At 35.1% G+C, this 10,556-nt stretch overlaps 1 protein-coding gene across 1 annotated transcript in view; it reads right to left on the reverse strand.

Moving 5' to 3' along the window:
- Positions 1 to 10,353, reverse strand: part of THBS2 (thrombospondin 2) — a 48,264-nt gene extending 37,911 nt beyond the window's left edge. The window contains exons 1-4 of the mRNA XM_043999496.1: positions 10,219 to 10,353; positions 6,786 to 6,860; positions 5,412 to 5,968; positions 3,685 to 3,769 (exon numbers count right to left, since the gene is read on the reverse strand). Coding sequence (XP_043855431.1) covers positions 3,685 to 3,769; positions 5,412 to 5,968; positions 6,786 to 6,855 — 712 coding nt within the window. The 5' untranslated portion in view covers positions 6,856 to 6,860; positions 10,219 to 10,353. The remainder of the gene's footprint in view (positions 1 to 3,684; positions 3,770 to 5,411; positions 5,969 to 6,785; positions 6,861 to 10,218) is intronic.
- Positions 10,354 to 10,556: the final 203 nt, after the last annotated feature.

Here is a 10,556-nt window from a genome sequence, read left to right on the forward strand (position 1 = left end):
TGTGTGAATACATACCTATGAGCAATAGATATGTATATATATGTATATATATATGTGTGTGTGTGTGTGTGGAGACACACAAAGCATGTTCAAAGTCTTGTTGAAGAAATATATCTTTGAATCAATATCATAATGTGTGTTGTTCAGTCATTTCAATCATATCCAACTCTTCATGACCCCATTTGTAGTTTTCTTGCAAAGATACTGGAGTGGTTTACCATTTACACATTTGGCTCATTTTACAGATGAGAAAACTGAGACAAATAGAATTAAGTGACTTGCCCAGGATCATACAGCTCATTAGTGTCTGAGGCCAAATTTGAATTTAGGTGTGCCTGACTTCAGGCCCAGTGCTCTACCCACTGACCCACTTAATTGCCATCTTGATGTGTGTATGTGGGTATGTATGTATGTATGTATATGTGTGCATGTTTGTATATGTGTGCATGTTTGTATATGTGTGTATGCATATACACATAAAACTGTTCACAGGACTAAAAATAGTCACATATAAGAAATTTGGAAGAGACTTTCCCAAAAACAATTGAGGCCCAAAAAAATTATGAATGGCATGAACCCTATAACATTTATTATTATTATCATTATCATTATTATTATTATGCACACACTTCATTCACCCTCTACAATTCATCCCAACTCATAGGATCATAGTTTCATGAATGGAAGGCACCTTGGAGGTACATTTTACATATAAGGAAACTGAAACTGGGAAAGCTCAAGTGATTTTTCAAAACTCATACAGGTAGTGAGTGAGTGGCAGAGCCATGAAGCTCAAAACTCTGGTTCTAAATTCAATATTATTTTTTACATTGCATCATTGCATTTCTCCAACTTTTCTATTCTGTTCCTTCACCTCTCATGATATAATGAAAAGAAATACTAGGATCTACCCAAATCAAGTATATACCAAGTTTATCCATTAACCCCACAGGAACTTCTTGGTTGCCTTTATTCTTGCTATGAGTTCTTAGAGATTTAGAGCTCAAAAGCTACCTAGACCATGATTACTTTGCACAAATGTTATAAAACTACTTTTGGTAACAATTTAATGAGGTTACACTGGGGACTCATAATTCTAGCAGAGGTCAGAATAAATGGTCTTTAAGGCGCCTTCCAAATCTAGGATTCCATGGTCCTATTATTCTATGTCACTTACCTCAGACATGATTTATGAAGGCTAACTAAAAATAATGCAATCATAGAGCCAGAAAGGAAATAATGTGGTCTGTTCACCCGGCTCCAAGTAGAATTGCTTTTAAACCAACTCAGAGAGTTTATCCTTTTTGAAAAACCACCTGATCCCAGTCTCCAACCCAACTTAGGGCCAATCAGCCTTAATTAAGATGATCTTCACTATAGCTAACCTTAATCCCTTGAACTCCAACATGAGCCAGCTCCTCTTTTACCAGCCTAGATGAAGATGGAAAATCTGTAAGTATTCATATTTTCCCAATTTAGAAATGTCCAATTTTATGATTAAGAAAAGAGTAATTGCAAGGATCAGAGGAAATAAATACTGTTACTCTCTTCTCTGTAATCCCATTGGAATTTCTAAAAAAATATTTTCCAGATTTTAAAATGTTTTTTAGCAATTATGTACTTCTAGCAGATTGATAGAAGATGGTCTGTGTCAAGATAACTAAGAAGTATACAGCAAAACCTAGACACTAATAACTCACTAAATTTGGTTGCAGAAAATCAAATTAAATTGAGTATAGCTTGCACCCTCAAAAGTCATTATGGCAAGAAGATGATCCTGGATTCTTGAAGGCCATGCCACCAAAGAAGTTGACATTTTTTAAGATTCTACCATGGTGGAAAGACTTCTAGTATAATCCTACCAATACCCTACATCTGCTTCCTAGGAAACAGCCTAGGTAAGCACAGAGGAGCTCATGGTCAATATATTGGTCACTAGGTGATAAAGTCTTCAGCCATGACAAAGAAAGCAAAGAAACAAAGAAAAAGTAAGATTGCCCTCAGTCTCAGGAAATTTCCTTTAGTTGTTGTGGTGGAAGAAAGTAGAATAGAAGGTACTAAGAACACACAAAAAAAGTTAAATTTACTGCAACGATTTTTTTCTTCAGCAATTGATATGGGATCACCCCATTTAACCTCTAACATCTCAGTCCCAAATATTCTACATAAGTAGAAATGACACTAAATACATTCATAATGAGATCAACTAGAGAAAACTAAGTATATACAAGATCAGGAACTATGATTGAAACAAAAATAGTTTGAGATTTTTGAAAAACTTATTCTCAATATAATTGGGGGAGGGGAAAGAAGATAATAAATGACTGGGGAAAAAAATAACTGATATTATTACCAAAACCAGAAATGCAGAGATCATCAATAGTTAACTTCTTATTGTTTAAAAATTGTTCTAAAAACACATATATCAAGAGTTTACTTGATGAAAATACAAGAAACAGCCAGCCTTTCATAAATTATTCTCTACAACAGAGCATATATTGACATTTACACAATTAACTCAAAGATACAAAGAAGCTAAAATTCTTTTGTACTTATTTTTGTTAATTATAGGGAATGAGGTGAATATTTTACATGTCAAGTAAAAAGCAGCTTTAAAGGCTTGCTCCAAAATGAGAGAGAGAGAGAGAGAGAGAGAGAGAGAGAGAGAGAGAGAGAGAGAGAGAGAGAGAGAGATATGAAATTAAGGAAGTGTGTTCACAGGCTCAGGAAGTCAAGTACTTCCCTAATGTTTCCCTAAAGTCAGACTTAGACTGTAGTTAACATTCATTTAACCTCTTTTCTTAGGAGTCAAATCAGCTTCATCCCTATATTCTATAATATCTGCCTGGAGTTTGAGCTTCTACCCCTCCAACATCTCAAGTAACATCTCCTTTATTGATCTTTGTCCCTTCTATTCATTAATGAGTATAAATTTGGAGGTCACTCCAGTGGGGATCAATATCTAAGGCCTTTCAAATATAACAATCATGAGGTATGAAGTCTAGTACCTTGCTGTGTAAATAGTAATTAGTCAATGAATTTTTATTTAAAGAGTTGAATTAATTTAATTTTGAGAATCCTGGTAGATGTTAGCCTGCTGGGGGCCACCATTTTGTAGCATAAGAGAACTCAATTTGTATATTCCCATGATATTGGTTCTATGAAGTATTGATTTAAATTTTTCTTAATTTGGATATTATAGGGATATAATATCTTAATCAATATGATGAGATATTTAAATTTTGACTAGTTATCCATGCTACCCTGTTCTCCAGGTGTCATGGGTCATCATAATTTGGTTATGTTACCACTGGCAAAGGAAAAAAATTAAATCAGGAATTAAAACAATCCCTACAAGCTTCTTCATGCAGATCATATTCATTTAACTTTTTAATAGAACCAGATTATACAAGTAGTATATACTCAAAACTACTTTTAAAGACCAGCAACATTTGGCTTGAGAAAATTTGAGATGGAAAAATCTTTTGGACCATTCAAAATCTGTCAAAAGTTAGTGCTTCTGGTAATTTATCATTTCCAACTGTCAACATCTGCAGCTGAGTAGTACTTTTTCCAAAATCTATGAAAGATAATTTATTCAGTAGTTTTCAATTTAACTAAGTTTAACTAAAAATTCTATCAAATATGAAATGTGGAATGCAACATTAGGCAAAACATCTCTACCTGTCTGGCTTCGTTCACATCCTCTCTTGATGAGAACATCTTCCACAGAATTTTCAAAAACTAAGTGGACATCTTGAAGGAAACCCTGTAAGAAAAAAAAAGAGAAAATGAAGTGGAAAAACATTTTGAAATTATCAAGGACAAATAAGGACAATGTCCTTTCATTATTTACAACTAGTGAACTTGATCATCAGATAAATAATTATCCTTGAGGTGTTTCCTCATGAAATCACATTACCTTTAGAAATTGGTAAAGGGTGGGATAGCCAGGGTTTTGCCACTGGCACTTTCTATGGAGGGGAAGATGCTGCTTCTTCCACACAGCAATCCACTGCCCCCTTTCTCTGCCCCTCATGGTATTATGCTCCCTGCACCCTGTTGAACTTGGGGAGAATATAGACCCAAGTAGAGGGATAAAGAATAGGCTTAAGGACCGACAGAGGAGAAGAGGGAGTACATGAGACTCTCTCCTTTCAACAGTTGTCCCAGTATCCTTTGTGTCCCTGCCATTCTACCCCAAACTGAACTCAGGATCACCCCGACCTCACCATCAAATGTTTTTAGTTATAAGCATCTGAGAACAAGGGCTTGGCATGAAAGTATTTCTAAATGAGGAGAAGGCCACCTACACAAAATGCACTACTATAAAAATAGGAGAGAATTTTGAAAGAATGACATTATTCTTGTTTTAAAAAGTCCTTAGTGTTTAAGTTCCTCTGTGTTATTATGTTAAAGGTCCCAGAGATGACAAACAGTATTCACATTTGTCATTGCAGCATGGCCTACAAGTCTATGAAGGCTGCATCAAAGGGGGGCAAAATATGAGTCTACAATAACATAATAAATCAGAAGTGAGTCATTCATCATGCTGTTAGTCTAACCAATCAAATGCAACTACATTATTTTTTAAAATAATATAGCACCAAAATAATAGCATTGAACCTTTTAAATCATTAAGTGGTCTTAACCATACTTACATTTCCAAGTGTAAAACCACTATAAGAAAATAATGACATAAAATTCCACTGTAAGTCATGAGCATTTATGCTTTGAAAGATACTCACCCCAAATTAAATGATCAAACATCTGCACTGAAATAAATTCTTACAAGTTAGTCTTAATCTTGACATGGATAGCTAATGGCTCATTCTCCTTTGCTCTTCAAAAACAGGGAAAACAACAGGAACCAAAACAAGAAATCAAGTGTTCAAATGTGACTTCAGAAAATAGTAAAAGCAACCATGCAGAATGAAGTAGAGGGGGCAGCTAGGTGGTGCAGTGGATAAAGCACCGGCCCTGGATTCAGGAGTACCTGAGTTCAAATCTGGCCTCAGACACTTGCCACTTACTAGCTGTGTGACCCTGGGCAAGTCATTTAACCCCCATTGCCCCAAAAACAAAACAAAACAAAAACAAAAACAAACAAACAGAATGAAGCGGAATGTGAATTGGACTGTTTTTCAGAACCCAAAAATCCTAATTCATACGTGGGAATGCTGGTATTTTGATCTTTTGTAGAGACTGTACACATGCAAGTTGAAGGAAATAGTATTCTTTGGAATGTGCATATGTGTATGGTCAGAATCTGTACCCTCCTGACTCAGGAATGCATCCTCTCTTTCTCACCTCAATAGCAGACTAAAGAAGCAACCTTTTAAAAGATATGCCTTTTTCCTATTTCATCCCTATTCAAATGGAATTCTCGCCCTAAGAAAGAGAACACATACCCTGAAGTGATTTTCTCGGATAGAGCCTTTGGCCACATACATTCTGCTATCCTCAGCCTTCAGCAGCTCATAGAAAGGCTCCTCCAGAATGAAGCTGTCAATGAGGTCACAGCCCACATAGAGGCTGTAGGTTTCCCCTGTCAATTGCACAGTGATGTTTTTCCAATGGGAATCAGCCAGATCCACATCCTCCAAAGAAATCACATTCTGGACCTTATCTCCTGAGTAAATCAGGTCTAGGGTGTTGGCCCGGCCATTGGATATAATCTCAAACTGGCGCTGAGAGTTTCCAGGGCCCTCCAAAGCCAGGAGGGTACCCCTCGAATGTTTATCCTGCTTTAGAGTAGCAGTGAGGAAGAAGCCCTCATTTTGCCTCATCATTTTCAGCATCTTCTTGAGAATCTCAGCTTTCACTGGTGGAATGTGATCAAATCTGATAAAGCGATAAGCTGGGATACTAGGGTCAGGCCCTCGGAATTGCTTGGCACCAACGGTCTTTCGGTTTATGTTACTGCTTTCAAATAGGTCAAAGGAAGTGTCATCTTCTCCATCACCATCTGTAAAAGTTAATTGCAAATAACAAGCTCTATAACCAATGGAAAAAAATGGCATTTATGGAAAAGAAATATATATATATACACACACACATATATATATATGGTTACACATTCTCTATTATTAACATATCAATTATGATGATTATATCCTTTTAATGAAATAATTTGCTTATTTTATACAAAAAGTGGAGTTCTTATTGCTCTGTTCTATTCTGCTCTTTTCCATCTCAGATATAAATCTATATCATACATATATACATACATACATACATACATATATATATATATATATATATATATATATATATATATATATATATATATATATATATAACTACTCAGCTCTAAAACTGATATATCTAGAAAAAAGAGCAGGGTAAATTTATATCCCTTCCTTAATTTGGACTGAATTTTCAAAAAAAATGAGTTATTTGAGTTATCTTTTATTTGCTTTTAAAACACCTCATTTAGCAAAGACCCTTTTTTTCTTTATTGTAACCCATGGTAAGGACTGTAAGGTGGTTTCAGGCAGTAGTTGAACTTTAGTTTATACACAATGGAGATAAACATTTTACTCTTTTTCTTTTCATTAATAGCCTACAGCTAGAGTCTAAATTTACTAGCAAGAGAAGTTAATATTGTGACATCATACTTGAATCCATAGTATCTAAAACTAATAGAAAAATTACTACTACTACCTTTTTAGCTAGACATTTGTGTTAGGTCAGGTATTCTGAAAAACAATTTTTGTTTGGGCCAGCTCTCAAGATCTATCTAGGTTACATCCTAAGAATTGATGTGTTTAGTGAGTACATACCTTGACCATTGGAGAAAACCCAGAGAGCCAAGAGGACCAGCGACCAGAGCATCCTGCCTCTCTGTAGCATCACACCTGTGGGTAAAACAAGAGAAAAACAAACAACTTACTTTCAGCATGCATGGGGATTTTTTAGTCATCTGACCATTTAAAAATACTTATATGTAAATAAAACTAGATGTACATTGTCATGTGGGAAGCTAAGTGATAGGTACTATGGTAACCTTAAATTTAAATTGATAGCTGTTATTTAAAATAATCTTAGCAGTTTCCACTTAAAAAAGGTCTTTTTTTCAAGTGCTTCTTTTATAATTCCCAAGCCCTATGGGCTAGGAAAAACAAGTAATTATTTCCATTGTACAGATTTGGAAACTAAGGCTCAGAAGGATTAAATGACTGGACTAAGGTCACGGAGTTATTACATATCAGGAAAGAAATCTAGCTCCTTCAAACTCCAAAGCCAAAGTGCCCCCAGTGTGCTATATTTCAAACAGCTTTTGTAATAGTGATTTTGACAAAGTGATCTAAAGAGAAATGTCAACTTGCCTTTGTAAGGAAGACTTCCCTAGGGTTAAATAATTATAGCAAATAATTTAAAGATAAGACTGTGTACAAATTTGGATTGACTTTCTTGAAGGTATTGGCTCTGCATAAAAGTTGAAGTAATGACATCATTTACTATATATGCAGGATTCATTTAAAAAATTTGGAAACATTTCACTTAGATCATTCTTACTCTAATTTTTTTTAATTTTCCCTTTGTGAGTTCATCCTTAGGAATATTGAGTTGGTATAGTGGAAAGAGCATGTGATATCAGATAATTGGATCACAGATCTCAAAATGAAAAGACAAAAGGGGCCACCTGGTCCCACCTATCATTTTATAGATGAGGAAATTAAGGCCCCCACCAAAGTAGTAAATTAACACCAAACTTATATATGACCAAATAAGGAAGTGTATCTGCCATATATTGAGAGCAATTGATTACACAAAAATGGTCCAGTTGTGGTGTTGATATATCCATGAGATACTAAAAACCATAGAGAAAGGGGGTTGAGTTGTTCCTCTATAAAGGATTAGTGGAAGATGATGGGCAAGAATCACACAGGATGAGAAAATATGTATGAGCAATAAATTGAACCTTTGAAAAGAGTGCCCACTGTTTGGATCTAACCAAGAACTTCAGTTTCAAAAAGAAAGTGTACTCACCACCACCACCACCAACAACAACAACAACAACAACGCTTATATGTTCATTATGTGCCAAGAACTGTGCTAAGTGCTTTGCAAACATTATCTCATTCAACTCTTACAACAACCCTGTAAAACAGATGTTATTATTATCTCCACTTTACAGTGGGAGAAAGCAAGTCAAATGGAGGTTAAATGACTTGCCCAAGGTAAGTGTTTGAGCCTAGATTTGAACTTAGGTCTTCCTAAAACGCAGGCCTAGTGCTTTATTCATTCCACTATCTAGCTGCTAAACCATTACCTTGATAAGGAGAGTCAGAAGATAATTCCAGTTCTTCCACTAATGTGCATGACCTTGGATAAGTCCCTTGACATCACTAAATGTCATTTCATTTTAAAATAAATTAGAACATAAAATTCAATCTTTCACAAAGTTATAATACTAAGGTGGCTTAGTATTAGTTCTTTAAGATATTCAAGGAAATTCATTCTCAAGAGATATAAACAAAAAGGTAGATAATTTCTTTTAAGAAATTATAAACCCAGAAGATTATAAAATCCATTCATATAACCAATTCTTTTCAAATGCTGATTAGGTGGCACTGTATAGACCCAACATCTGGAATGTCTTTACTAAATTTTTCATTGTTCAGCCAGATGTTTGCTATCATGTATATGCCGCCTCGATGTTCTTCAATTCATCCCTTATTTAAAACCAAAACCTCCAACTCAGAGTAGCAGGATTCCTGATTCTGGCAAAGATGGCCCCAAAATAGTATCATGATATCTTAGTGACCTGTCCCTGGAATCCTAGTTCCAGAGTTGAAAGGGACCTCAGAGGCCAAATCTCATCCAACCTATTCCTTTTACACATGAGGAAACTGAGACCTTGGAAATTAAGTAATTTTCTCAAAGTCTCACATCAGTCATGGGATATGAACCCAGATCCTGTCATTCCAGAGCTAGTGCTTTTCCCCTTGTACCATGGGAGCCAAGCACTGAACAAGAGGAAGAGGAAGAGGAATCCAATAGCTACAAGGTTAAAAATCCCAGTTCTTCCAGCACACGATGAAGTTAAATTATTTGATTGTGATTATAAAATCCATAAAATGGGATTAATAATAGAATTATACTTCATGGCAGCAGGGAGGAAGGATGTGGAGGTGGTGAGGAGAGGGATTTGTTTTTTTAAAAAAAGCATATGAGCATAAAACATTTATTAGAGGTATTAGAGTTATTGAAATGTGAAATATCTATGTTTACTAGGTAGTACAATAATTCTCTCAACTCTAAAGCAATTCATATTATTAGTAAATGTTTATATTTTGCAAATCAAATTCCAAAATGTTTTGTGGCAGAATATTAAAGAATGATTAAAAAATTCCTAAAGTAAGAGGAAAATTCCCCCAAACTGCTGAACTGCTTCAACAATTTAAGCAGGCAAAATAACTTGGCTAAGATGCATTTCTTTACCTCTACACAAAGTCATCAGAATATACCTAAAAAAAAAAATTAGTTCCACATCTTCTGGCAGCCAAATTCAACTATTTGTTGTAGTTCATGCACATACTAACATTTTCCCTAATCTTTGGGGGAAATGACTACCTCTACATGCCAAGTAATTTTAAAAGAGTCATAGTACATTTTCCTGGAATTTTAATGAGGTTGCTCATTTGGGGAAAATATATTAAAAGCCTTTTTTATTAATTAAGTATGCTCTAAGTTAGTAGCAATGTGATCTCTCCTAGGTTTCGCAAAAGTTTCAATGAAATTTGAGATTGTCAAAATGTAACAAATATTTCTAACTGCATCTTAATGGTCCCTCTTCTCTTTAAATAAACTTCAGCAAGTGAGATTTATTTGTCATAAATATAAATTTTGGCATATTCAAGAATGCACATAGTTCACAGACAACAGGTATAGGAAGGAAGGAAGGAAGGAAGGAAGGAAGGAAGGAAGGAAGGAAGAAAACCATCCAAAAAAACTCTTAAGTAGCAGGCCAGCTTACAAAAGGTAGCATTACAAATAAAACTTTAAAAATAAATATTTAATTACCCAGGCTCTTGTGATATGGTAGAAAACTATTTTTTTTAATACAGAGAAATAGCAATTTCTGACATAGGGCAAGATATACACAGCAAAGACTACCTATTTACACAATATTCTATTCTTTTCTTTTCAATATAATAATCCTCAAAAATGAAAGAACAAAGAAATTGTGCATTAAAAATTTTCACTTACCTAGTCTTTTTCAAAACTCTAATGAGAAATGATGCTCCAATTCAAACCCAGAAAGAATGAGAGAGCTGCACTCCTTTTGAAAAGCTAACTCAAAGACTTCTTAAGTGTTCTGAATGCACTCTGCCGTGGATGGAGTTCCTCTTACTGACTTTTAGGCAGCAGCTCCCTCCTTTATATACTCTCTTTTCTGTCAATCAGTCACACGAGGAAGCACTTTTTAATTCATTCCTTTGAAAGAATGACATAATTTCTCCTTCTGATCTGACAATTTGCTCTGGGGTACCTGGAAGGAGATTCCAAATCCTGCCCCTTCAGGGCTCTGTACCAACCCCCCCCTC

Source organism: Dromiciops gliroides, chromosome 4, assembly GCF_019393635.1.
Source record: "Dromiciops gliroides isolate mDroGli1 chromosome 4, mDroGli1.pri, whole genome shotgun sequence".
In the NCBI taxonomy this organism is placed as follows: Eukaryota; Metazoa; Chordata; class Mammalia; order Microbiotheria; family Microbiotheriidae; genus Dromiciops; species Dromiciops gliroides.